This window comes from Paroedura picta, chromosome 12, assembly GCF_049243985.1.
Source record: "Paroedura picta isolate Pp20150507F chromosome 12, Ppicta_v3.0, whole genome shotgun sequence".
NCBI classification, from domain to species: Eukaryota; Metazoa; Chordata; class Lepidosauria; order Squamata; family Gekkonidae; genus Paroedura; species Paroedura picta.
In genome coordinates, this window is record NC_135380.1 from 34393371 (window position 1) to 34406585 (window position 13215).

Genomic DNA, 13215 nt, shown 5'->3' on the forward strand with positions numbered 1-13215 from the left:
TAATTACTATTGCTGCATGTTTCTTATTGGAAAGTCTCCAACTGAATGAATTTCACTTATATGAATATGCTGACAAACTCCACAGAAAAACCGATCTTGGAAGACTGCCAGCTTTCAAGCAACATTGTGCTTAAATTCTTTTAAATTCTTTTTATCGGGCAAGCCGATACCCCCATCTGGTGCACTATTAAGCAAGTTTTGAAATTGACTTGAGTCTGGAAAGGAGATGGCTCTCTCTGGCACTTTTTAAAAACACGCACCTGACTGAGCCGTCTTAGTCTCTCCAGTTCTTCCTTGTGTTGACTGGCTTCTGCATCACGGGCCTTCAGCTCTGCCTCCAGTTCAGCCTCATAAGCACTCAGTTCACCTTGGGCCTCCTGCAGGGATTCGTTTTGTTCTCGTTGCTCATGGAGGGCATGTTCGAGTTCTGCAATTTCCTGAAATCAGACATGCATTTTGCTGTTGCAAGTTCAAATGTCTTCTACACCTTCCATTGCACAGGCCTGTGACTCATGGACAGGGCCTGTGATCCAAAGAACTGGCAATTAGCATCTTTTTTTCCCTACATGCTAATACTGACCTGTGGCTATCAGAGCAGACTGACACCATCAACAACTCAACATGCAGGCGGCCTAGATTTATAAAACCAAAATAGCAATCCAGTGTCTGTAGCTAATGTGCAAAGCAACAACCACCACAGCAAGGACCTAGGCAGGGGAAGCAGGCAAGCAGTCAGCAAAAGCAGTAGTTAGCTGCTCTCCCTCCAAGAGGGGATTTCGATGCATGTCTGCTAGTCAAATTGGGGGTGGGAGAGGGCTACAGAGAAAACCAGAACTAGACAAAAAGGTAAGCTCTCCTGCTCACTGCTTCTCCCTTACAAACCTGCCTCACATGTCAGCAGGACACTCAGCACCTCCAAAGACAAAGTTACACAGGCAATTGGCTAAAGCTAAGGCTGGTCTTTAATTGCATGGCCCTATCCAACATTTGAGGGCAAATTCTTGAGAGAAAGCTGCCTTCAGGAGTATTGATTCTTTGGCATTGGGAAATACAGCTGTTCCCACATCTTACTTTTCTTAGGTTCTCGGCATCCATGGCAACTATTTCCAGCTGGCTTCTCTCACCCTCCAGCACCTCCAGCCTTTTCAGCAAAGCCTCTTTCTCCTTCCGCAGCGATCTGCATTCATCGCTGGTCTGCTTGGCTTGACCCTTGACGCTCTCCAGATATTCCTGCAGCCCAATGATAATTCCTTCCAGGTCTCTTTTCAGTGCATCGTTTGCTGCAATTTGGCCTGCAAGCAACAAAAGAGAATGAATTTGGGGAGGCATGGGCCTATTTTTACTGTTTAGTTGGTCAGGGGAAATGAGAAAAACAAGGGAGCTGTTCCATTATTTGAAGCAGAAATAATATCATTGAAGGTGATCTTAGGCAGAAGCCCTTGACAAAGGTTTTTTGGTTGTTTTGTATTAATAAGGAACATTTATATTGTGATTTTTTGATTGATTGCTATACTGCCCTATCCAGAAAGCTGGCTCAGGGCAGTGTACAACACAAAAAATTAATACAGTAAGTTAAAACAAATGAAATTTAAGCTTAAAATTAATTTTCAAAGTCATTGGTGCATTATGCAAGTTATGCACTGAAAACTCTGAATAAAGCATGAACAAACAACCTGTATCTCCGCTTCAGCATCTAGCCCTCTGCTATCAGCAGCTCAGCAACACAGAAAAACAGATTTCAGCTAATTCAGTAATGGATAGCTAAGAACTGGATGACTCTAGCTTCACATTAGAATGGGAATTAGAACTGGGTATGCCCAGCTACAGTTCTGGTCCATACTGACAAATGTTAGATTTGTTTCATCGAGTGTGGTGCCACCCAAAGTCTCTGAGCTAGATGCTAAGAAAACCATCTTCAGAGATCTGTTTTTACCATCTGTGAGCTGTTGCTCCAGATCCCGGATTTCCTCAGTCTCTTTTGCAATCCGAGACAACATGTCATCCAAGCGACCTTCGAGCTGTTTGTAATGCTTGTTCATCATGTCGAGTTGCTGTTCTTTGCTTACTTTCTGAGCCTTCATATGAGCCTGTAAGTTGCAGTTAAATGGTCATGTTATTAAATATCTCTGAGCGCAATCCTAAAAACACTTTCCTGGGATTAAGCCTCATTGAACCGACTTGAGGAGGATTCTGAATAGACCTCCTTAGGATTGGTATTTTTAAAAATGAAACATTTAATAAATTTAAAATGAAACCTTCCTACAGCCTTCCTGTCAGGAGTGTGCATTCAGATACACCCAAGAGGAAGTTCTACCTGAAGTTTTGGGTCAGCTCAGCGGCACTCAAAATGGCACGACACTCTAAATTCGAGGAAAAACACAAGTTTATCTCTCAGAATTCCGGGAATGTTTCAGGGAAGCACAGCGTGGGGAGAGAGGAAGCCAGCCAGGAAACAACTGTTAGTCCATTGAGAAGAGAAATGATAACAGCTGGAAGTTAGGTCAACCTGGCCTCCAAGCACAATCCTTTAAATTTTGGAAAGGAAATGGCCAAATTCATCCCGGATTCAACTTAAAATTCTCAAACCATTAAGAAAACAGAAGTGGGGGTTGGATGTAATGCAGACATGGTAATGGTCTCTGTTGGAGGCTTTTCCTGGCTGCAGGCATCAGGCCGCCCACCCAGTCAGAAATCCTGTGAGGGTTGATTGTTGCAGCGATCATTCCTCTAAAACTAGTTCTTCTGCACTAAGATATAACCTAATCAGAACAACAGTTTAATAATTTCAGTTTTCACACAAAAACAGGACTGTCCATTCTTCCCGTGCAAATCTCACCCTAAGAGCGGGTGATTTCAAATTGTAATATCCAGTGTCAGCTAAATATAGCTGGGCGCAGTATCTCCTAATAAGCAGGGGGCTCGAGCTGGCTGCATAGCTGAATCAAGCCAACACACTTCCAAGTGGCATGTTCTGTTATCAATGTTTGACCGGAACTGAAAGCACCCTCCTGACTTTCAGAAACCGCAGAATGGAACTTTCCTGCCTCCCCCCTCCCACTGATCTCCACCAAATGCTGCTCCTGGGGGACTGAAGACCCTGAGGAATGATAGGAGGGTGATCTACAGTCAGAAGGAAGATTCAGTGGAAACGGCCAGTTTAGCCTGAATCCAACCCATGAGGCTAAAACCCTAAAGTAAAAAGTTCTCAACCTTTTTACTGTTGAGAAACCTCTGAAACCAGGCTTTGAGAAACCCAGGAAGTGATGTCAGCAGGGCACACCTTCCTGCCACACCCCCAGAAGTCACATGTCACCAGAAGTTACATCACCCAGGCAATCCCACTGGATGTGACATCACCAGGCCAGCAAAGCTTTGTTTGGCCAGTGCCCCTTCCTTTCCCACCCCCTTCAGGTTCATCAGTGGCCTTTTTGGGAGGGGAGGGGCAGGTGGACCATATGCGGTCATATCACCCGATAAATTTTAAAAAAATTAAAAACTGCCACCCAATTGAAGAAACCCTTCCAGGGCTGTGAGAAAACCTGCCCTACAGGGTAGACTGCCTCCAGACAGATATTCAGTATTTGGCTGTTTATGTACCCCTACCAACACAGAACTCATTAGTAAAACAAGGTGCAACATAAAAGATCACAGCAGTAAAGACAGCGGGGCATCCAGCAGCCCTTGCCGAAGATCTTTTAATAAATGCAGTACTTTAAAACATGGGTGAGAGGTCTAGAGTGAAAAATAAAGACCAAAAATAAAAATATCCAAACAGTAAAAGTTGTCTTTCTACAAAACTCTCCGGCTGATAATTAAATAAGGCAATACAATACTACTTCAGCAAAATTATAAAGTGATCACAACTAATTTTTTAAGTTAGGAGCTAGAGGAAAAACATTTTAGATATTCACAGTAATGCAAAGCACAAGTTCTACGTAAACGGTGCCTGCAGCTCAACCCTGCTTTCTCCACTGCAGCTGTGGAGGTCAGGGAGGGTCTTTGGAGGGCGGGTGGAAAGACACTTACAGGCTTCTCTTTGTCTTTTCTTCCTTTCAGATCATGTGCTGAAAAGCCCTATTCCTAATCTGGCATTCATTGTAAAAGAAAAGCAGCACTAAAAGTTGCTTAACCAAGTCATAGTTCCCCACCCTAATCCGCTGTCTCCTCGTGAACATCAGCTTCTCTCTTTGACAGTTGCATTTTCGTTCGGATGTGGTTTGAAGCAAGCGACGTTGCGGAGGCTGCAGGAGTTTCTTTGTGACGCTCGCTCGCACACTGGTAACATGCTCTCCAATCCCTACTTGTCTCAGCTAGCTGGGCTCTGTCCTGTTTGCTTTAAATCACAACACAGGAAGCAGCACAGGCAGCCAATCGACGCCAGGCCTGCTAACAGACAGCCCCGCTCTCTGAGAGGCTGGGCTCGGTCTCTGGAGAAAGCCGTTTCCTCTCATTGAGCAAGCCTCCCTGCAACGTATGGAACGCTGCTATTGGAAGACAGGGTTTCTGGACTGCTGACTTGGCAGCTCTTTTTAGACGGATACCCCTGGGGATCCAAAACACAAAACAAAAAGCAGTCCTGGCATGATTGAACAGCACTTTATTTTTTTCGCTACCTATACATTTATATGGGAGTTTGCTACAAAAATTACAAAATTACAAAAATGAAATCAAGACATGGCGATGTAACTGTAGGTTCAAGTTTCTTGCAGGGGAAACAAGTTTGATGGAATTTAAGTGCGGATAAATAACAGCCTCAGTCACAGAGAACTTTCCTCCTGTAGAATAAAGAGTTTCTCCCTGATTGAGGACTATGTACAATTCAGATACAGTTCTGCTAACAGCTGCTGTCCCATTACTCTTTGGGATCAATACGGCAACTACTGTCCATATTCAAAGAAAATGCTGAAAAGCTCCCTTCAAACAGCTCCCTTCAAAAAGCTCCCTTCAAACAGAGGTCCGCAGGAGATAAAGAAACAGGCGTGCCCTCATTGTTTTAGAGAGCCAGTTTGGTGTAGTGGTTAGAAGTGCGGACTTCTATTCTGGCATGCCAGGTTTGATTCTGCACTCCCCCACATGCAACCAGCTGGGTGACCTTGGGCTCGCCACGGCACTGATAAAACTGTTCTGACCGGGCAGTGATATCAGGGCTCTCTCAGCCACACCCACCTCACACGATGCCTGTTGTGGGGAGAGGAAAGGGAAGTTGACTGTAAGCCGCTTTGAGCCTCCTTCAGGTAGGGAAAAGCGGCGTATAAGAAACAACTCTTCTTCTTAGATGGAGTTTTGCCGCTTGGGGTATGCTCCTTTTAAGAGAAAATATTGATGTCTCTAAATAGGCTAGGTAGCCAAGATTTGTGCCAAAGCTTATAAGTTACATCAAATATACGTTTGTACCAGAAATTAGTTTTAATTTTGATAAGTTAGAGAAATTTTAAATAGTTACGTTTAATATTATTTGGGCTATCCAATTTCTATGAGGACTTACTGGTCTGTAATAACCTGTAATAATTTTAATGCTGTTCTGGGGTTTCAAGTGTGTTTGTGATCTGCTCAGGGCTGTATTATAAATAGATCTGAAATCACTCCGGGTGTGTTTACAACAACTGCCATCCCTTCTCCTCTCTCCTGATGTTCTGTTAGCTTCCCCTGCATGGACTGTTAGTAGCCATTGCAAGCAGCAGAAACATTACTTGCTAATGTTGCATGGACAATAAAGAAAGATGTCCAAAAGAGAGTGGATTCATTTCAAGTGTGATGCTGGAGGGAAATTTTACAAATAGTGTGGTTTGCCACAAAAGACAAATAAGCGGGTTCCAGATCAAATCATGCCTGAACTCTCCTAGAACAGCGGTTCTCAACTGCTGTAATGCCGCAACCCGGCAGCAGCGGGGGTGGTGCACACACGCATGCAAGGTCCACACAATCTGGAGGTGGCCAGTGCCATGGCTCCGCTGCCTGCCGCCACTGGCCGCCGCCACCACCACTGCCACCAATCTGTTTGGTGACCCCGCTTGGGGTCGGGACCACTGCTGACTGAGAACCACTGCTAACAAGACTACATGGAGGCTATTGTTCTTTGGTCACATTTTGAGAAGACAAAAGTCACTGGAAAAGACAACAATATCAAGAAAAGTTAAAGGCAGCAGGGAAAGAGGATGTCTCAACATGAGATGGATGGATTCAGTCAAGGAAGCCATGGCTCTCAGTCTGCAAGACCTGAGCAAGGCTGTTACTTGCAGGATGTTTTGGAGAACATTCACTGAACTCAGTGGAGTGGGAGAAGCCATAACTTCTGGTTCAGTCCCTGGAGACTCCCAATTAGCAAGGGTGCAATCAAAAGTAACTCAAGCAGGAGGACAACTGCCTGAGGCCTGTCAAAGAAGACAGCAGTGGGCCAGGCAGATCAATAGCTGACTTCATAAAGATCAGCCTCATGAGTTCTCATTTCTATGTTAAACATAAGACAAAGTCAGGGGCACACTTGCAAATCATACCAATGTCTGAAGACTGAAATGCCATGTGAGGATAATTCAGTCATCTGACTGCAGTAACAGCCAAACAACAACATTTGTAGTGACTGTTGTAATTTAGAGACACATCCTTATAAGAACATGGAGTTATCCCTGCTGGCAAGGAAGAAAGACATGCAGACCACATGACAGAGAGCATTCAGGGAAGCTAGGATAATACTGTTTTTGTTTGGCCATAAACTTTTACATTCACCTTTACTTTGGGGTATTCCTCCCATGACTGAACTAACTACAACGTTCTTTAGATGCATCCATCAGCATTTTTGCTTTGTTTTCTTTGAATGGTAGCTCCTCATGTTATATTGCAAAGGTCTCTTGAAAGCCTCTTGAGCTTCCAAAGTAGATTTGACATGAACTCAAATGGCACCTTGGGCATGCATGATCAATCATAAGTTTTTTTGGAATGTGCTTACAGGATATTTGCTTTACAACTTGCAATACTCAAACAGTGCATGTAAAGAACAATGTGAGAAAATGACTCTAAGATTACTCATAATGCTCTTTTTTTTTTAATGGTGGGCAGGAGTGCGTTAAATTGTGTATTTTTAATTCCAGTGTTTGCTGCCTTAGAATCCCTCAAAAATGGTCTTATGCAGTTCTTTCATAACGTATGTAAACAAAGGATAAGCGGTAAATTTCACATCACCTTCATGCCTCTAAGAGTAAAGACTTCCTCAGAATGTTTCCCCCAGACATAGTCCTGGAACATTTTCTCCAAGTCTCACCATAAGCAAGGTATGTTCTATTGCATATATCTCCACACCAATCTACAAGCTCAACTATTTGTAATAGGCTACACTTCCCACAGAAAGTATGGTGAAGAGTGGAACTCTTTCCAAGTTTCATGGGTGACATAATGCTAAATCATTATTGTAACAAAGAGAGAATAATAATGCACTTTTATACTCTGCTTTTCTCCTCAGTGGAGATCCAAAGCTGATGACACATCTCTATTTTGACTTTTCGACAAGCCTGTGTGGTAGATTAGACCAAGCAAAAGAGACTGTACGTTTACAAGCCAAAGGGGACATGAGGCAAGGCATGGCCCTGGCCTAGTCACAGACCAAAATTGTCCCTTGCTCCCTGATTCACCATGGGTATTTCTCACTCTCTCTTTCTCCTTGACAGTAAACCTTCCTCCATTTCATTAAGATGTGTCTTCTGCCTTGCTCTTTCCACACTCCAAACATTTCTATGGTGGCCAGCCTATGGGAAGGACACAGCATCAGTTGCCAACCACATTTATCTGGGCCGAGGTTTGCAAATATATTTCAAACTCTATCTAGAAGAGGGAACATTAAACCGGACAACAGGCAACATTATGACTCCATCAGGTCATATAGGGGTTCATATAAACTCGCATTTTTGCAAGTCATGTTACAAGGTACTTTTAACAGCATGTCATTGTGAGGGAAAATAAACCACCAAACTCAAATCCATATAACTGGGAAGGCAGGAGAGCTTCTTAAACCACAGCAGACTTTCAGTTCCCATGTAACAATATGCTAACTGGACATCTACCACTATATATGTAGTCCTTTATGCTGCACAAACTTGCTTCCAACATGTAAGGGAAGCAGTGGGCAGAGGGGGCTCCAAGGAAAACCAGAAAGCCCTAACCCTTCCCTGGTGTGCTCTTCTGGGCCTTATACTGATGCACCTAACACAACCAGTTCCTTCCCCAGCCTCCTGGTGCACAGATTATTGTAATAGTTCCAAGAGGGATAGAGTTTGCTGGCTGGCTGAGTAAAAACTGGACTCTAATTGGTTAAGTGCAGAAGTATTTTTCTTCAGCTTGAATTAAACAATGCCTGGGCATCCATATGCCCTGACCTGGATGGCCCACGTTAGCCCACTCTTGTTGGATCTCAGAAGCTAATCATGGTCAGCCCTGGATAGTACTTAGATGGGGGACCCCTACCAAGGAAATCCAAGGTCATTATATGGCAAACCACCTCAGCCTCTTCCCTTGAAAACCCCATGGGGTTGCCATCCACTGCCATGCAGCAGGGGTGGGGAGAGACTTACATGTCTGGGGTCGTTAGGATCCAAAGAATCTATAACTCTCTGCAAGTCTTCTATCTCCTTCTCCTTTTGCGCCACTTCTTGCCTCTGCTTTTCCATCTGCCGCTCTAGCTCCACAGCTTCTTCTCGCAGTTGATTGAGGAGAAGTATCTTGTTGCTCAGCTGTTCCCGGAGAGCCTCCTTTTCCACTTCTGACACCTGGATGCAGAAAACACACCGAACTATGGCTGAGACACAAAAAACATTCAAAGCCTTCCAAATATGTAGTTTGCTTCAGATTGGATTTTAGTCATTTTGCAAACAAGGCTGAATCAGCTTAGATTCAGGTGCATGCATTCAATCCCATGCATCATTAGAAGTTGTCACAACGGCAGTCTGTAGAGTTTATTTCAACAAAGCACACACAAACTGCATCCTGCACTTAGTGCGTTGATCAGCTGGAACTTCCTTATGCTGAGAAAAAATGTTATCCATAAAAACATAAGATGAAAAATCAAAACCCTATTTTGCTATAGAATGGTTACATACATGCCTCACCTGGACAAGATTGTATCCCAAAGCATTTAATGTTGATCAAAACCCTTAAGATTTGAAAATTACACATAGAAAAACAAGCACACACCTGTATGACTGTGTCCTTTCAACTGTTTTGCTTTATTTTCAGATTGCTGTTAGTATAGTGATATGTACCTTTTTCTGAGCCACAGCACTCTGGACTTGGTTAAGCTCCTCTGTTGCTTTTAAAACATGTTGCTCTGTACTGGATATTTCATCTTGCAGTTCAGCCAGTCTTTCTTGGGCTGAGAAAAAGAAAACAGTGTTTCAGATGCAAAAATACACAGGTTCTGCAGTTATCTGGAGATAAAATACAGTGGCCATAACCACAGAAATATGCAGGAAGATGCTCCAAGGTTATTTTATACCCTTCGATAGTGCCCATGCTTGAATATGCTCCTTAGTAAAGAAATAATTAGGTTACCTGCCTGAATCTTCCTCTGTTTTTCCTCTAATTCTACATCAAGAGATTGATGAAGATTCAGCTTAAACGCCTGGATTTTGGGTTGCTCTTCTTGTTCCAGTCTTCCCACTTGCATTTTCTGGGCCTTATTGGGGATGTAACCTTCCATGGCAAACATATTCCTTTTGTACCTGGCTTTCCCAATGTAAGGGCTTTCACTTGGGACATCATCAAGTTCAACATCCTGAAAACATAATGTAAACCCAGCCAGATTTGAAGATTATTAAATGATTTTATGAGGTCCCAATTCAGTGTGTGTTTAAAGGGTTGTAATCTGTCAAATAACCTCTCTCAATGCTCATATTACGCTGATTTGCTATGTCAGTCTGTGCAGTTGTAAGCACCTAATTTATAGAGCAATCTGATGCAACCTAAGTCCCAGAGGAGGCTTTCTGTCAATTTTGGTGCTCCATGAGGAGAATCTGTGCATGTGGAGCAGCAAAATTGGCAAAATAATTTCCCTCCAGTGTCATTTTCATGCAAGAAAACTTCTGGTGGGGAAGCAGGAGCCCTTCTGTCCTCCACAGTGCCATCCCAAGCCCACCTGGCCTCTCCTTTTTTATTTTTACAGCTGCTGTGCATCAGCAAGGAACACACGCAAACTCAAGTAAGTGTGTAAAGAAACAAATTTAGTTTGCCTCTTTCAGTGCAATCCTAAACACATCTACTCAGAAACCTGGGGGGAGGCCGCCTGCAGAGGTCTTCCACTGCACCCCCCTAATCTAGCGCCCATTGTATTCCTGAATGCAATGGGCTTGGCCCCTAGTTAAGAATATAATTTTCAAATAAATACCTCCACTGGATAATAGCCTAATGGCTCAAACTTGGCATCAATCTTGTAGAAAGCCAGCTCTTGCTCCAACTCATACTGTTTCTGACAGGCTCTTGTTAATTCCACTGTCTTCTGCTTTAGCTAATGCAAAATGACAATAACAACATGTCAGTTTCACAAGCAAATGGCTGATGCAAGCAGTATTTCCATGCAATGGGCCACTATATGGTCTGTGTATGAACTGCTTAAGACCACCAAAAATATAGATTTCCTCCCCAGACATGTGACAATTCCCTTAAATGCTGTTTCTGTCCCAAGTCAGCATCAGAAGCTTTGACATTTGCCTGCTATGGAACAGCTTCCATTCATTGTAATTTTATTCTCGACGGTGAAAAACACGGCCCTGCTGCTAGATCACATTTGCTAGATTACAGCTATTTTACAGTGCAATCTCAGGCAGATTTATACCCTTCTAAACCCACTCACATCAATGGTTTTACAAGAGTGTAACTCTGTTTAGGATTACAGTGCTACTGTCTAACAAAAATCATACCAGTGACTCAGGAAAGCTCGTGAAAAAAGCCATGAAAAAAGCCATGAATTTTGTTAGTCTTTAAGAAGCTACTGGAATCTTGTTATTTTCTACTGCTACAGACAAACACGGCTACCTATCTTGCTCAGTTGACAGATTTAGAGGCATGAGGGGGAACAACCCAGGCCGCCATCTTCACAGAATTGCCCTAACTGCATTATATTAATATTTTTCAGTTGAGTAAAGGTTCCAACTGCATTTTTATTCTACTTAAATCAAATATTTTATTTTTTAACGGGAGATAATTGAACTACAAATTAAATTGGTGTTTTTGTCATATTTTCCAAATCTATCTGTGCATCCCAAATGCCCAAAGACTGTTGCCAGATAAATACATAATACGTAACCTTAGTTGGAACTTACAATGGTTTATTGTCTTTACCTTAAGATTACAAATGTGAATAGTGATGTCACATTGCTGAACCTGGCCCTTCTATGTCCTGGTGTGTATTGGGAGATTCCAGGCTGGCTTGTTACCTTCCAGACAAAGGCTGGGAGCAGCAGGCAAACTGTCTTAAACCACAGATTGCTAGGTGAAGATATACCACTTCACCATGGTTAACCCAAACCAGGGTTTGCAAATGCATTCTGAGCCATGGTTTCACACCCTGGCATATAACCAATTCTTAACCATTAAAATTCACCATGGCTAAGCTTTATAGGGTCTCCATAGATCTGTCCATTTTCTAAAAATTGTACTTCGAAAACATACGGAAAACTAAGCACATTAATCTATTAGGAATGGTCACTACTCTACTATATTCAGGCTGCTAACAAAGAATTAGCTGTCTTTTTTCTGAGAGCTTTTCTTGTGGGATACCTGAAGGACAGCATGCAGCAAGGTTCCAGTAGGTAGCAGAAGAAAGAACTGAGGCAGGAAGAGAGAGAAAGAGAGAGAAGGGTAGAAAAAGGAAAGATCGGAATAAGGAATAATTAAATTTCTAAATCAAAGTATATGATTATCATGCAAAAATTCTAATTCAGAAAAAAAAACATAACAGGAAAGTTTCAAGCAAATTGTTGCAGAATGAAATTCTGTTTTAACTTCACTGGGTAAGTCTGAAACAAGACCATGCAAGCAAATCCTAAAACTAACAATAAACAAAATAGATGCAGTCAAGCTTTACACACAAGGTCTACCTTTAATGTGGAATAAAGGCTCAGCAGTAAGGAAACTGGGACAAACCGAGCTATTGGCTAAAGGAAAGAGAGGCAAGCAAAATCTGTCATCCAGACAGACAAGAGTTGACAGTATTGAACAATACAGGATGCCAGATATTCTGAAAATAAAGCTGCTTTGAGAGACATGCTGTTCATTCACTCAGGGTTGTCACGAGACTGGGCAGAACCCATTGAGAAGTCTCCCTGCGCAAGCCCTATTCAAATAAGCACCCTCCCACTTCATTGCAATGGATATTGCAAATGAAGAAGAAGAGTTGGTTCTTATATGCCACTTTTCTCTATCCGATGGAGGCTCCAAGTGGCTTACATTCGCCTTCCCTTTCCTCTCCCACAACAGACACCCTGTGAGGTGGGTGAGGCTGAGAGAACTTCTCATAAAGACTGTACTTCATCATTTCTAGTTCTCCAGAGCAACCCTCATTGCTAAGCCTTCTTTAAAACCAGTTTTCATTAATCCCAGATATACAGAATCTTAATTAACAGCTGCAAACTGAGTCTTAAGCAATGTTGTAAGGCCACAGTCAGTCAAAGATTTAGAAGAAGACTTGGTTCTTATATGCCGCTTTTCTCCACCCAAAGGAGTCTCAAAGCGGCTTACATTTGCCTTCCCTTTCCTCTCCCACAACTGACACCCTATGAGGTGGATGAGGCTGAGAGAGCCCTGATATTACTGCTTGGTCAGAACAGCTTTATCAATGCTGTGGTGAGCCCAAGGTCACCCAGCTAGCTGTATGTGGGGGAGCGGGGAATCAAACCAGGCTTGACAGATTAGAAGTCGGACCTCCTAGTACTACACCAAGCTGGCTCATTTTGACCCATCTAGGTAATACTTACAAAGAATTGCAAGCGAATCTTAACAGGCTACTTATAAACTGAATTGGGGGAGATGATGCATAAGGAACAAAATATACAACACCTTAGTTTATGATCAGTACACAACATTTTATCCCAACTATCTAAAGGCAACAATTTTAATCAGAATATGAAAAACAGAAAACATTTCTATTTCTAAAGTTAATTTATATTCTCTCTCACACACACGCACATGCACCAAGAGAGAGCAAAATGTCATACAGGAACTATATCCAGATAAGTG

At 42.7% G+C, this 13215-nt stretch overlaps 1 protein-coding gene across 4 annotated transcripts in view; it reads right to left on the reverse strand.

The window, feature by feature from the left end:
• Positions 1-13215, reverse strand: part of CNTRL (centriolin) — a 56059-nt gene that overhangs the window by 31706 nt on the left and 11138 nt on the right. Inside the window, exons 8-15 of one of the 4 annotated variants that reach the window (XM_077306561.1) lie at positions 11758-11805; positions 10367-10486; positions 9535-9757; positions 9246-9355; positions 8559-8753; positions 1934-2087; positions 1072-1292; positions 261-437 (exon numbers count right to left, since the gene is read on the reverse strand). In XM_077306561.1, coding sequence (XP_077162676.1) covers positions 261-437; positions 1072-1292; positions 1934-2087; positions 8559-8753; positions 9246-9355; positions 9535-9757; positions 10367-10486; positions 11758-11805 — 1248 coding nt within the window. Of the gene's footprint in view, positions 1-260; positions 438-1071; positions 1293-1933; positions 2088-4026; positions 4345-8558; positions 8754-9245; positions 9356-9534; positions 9758-10366; positions 10487-11757; positions 11806-13215 lie in introns of those variants that run through there. The other 3 variants (XM_077306562.1, XM_077306563.1, XM_077306564.1) reach the window with 3 other exon arrangements.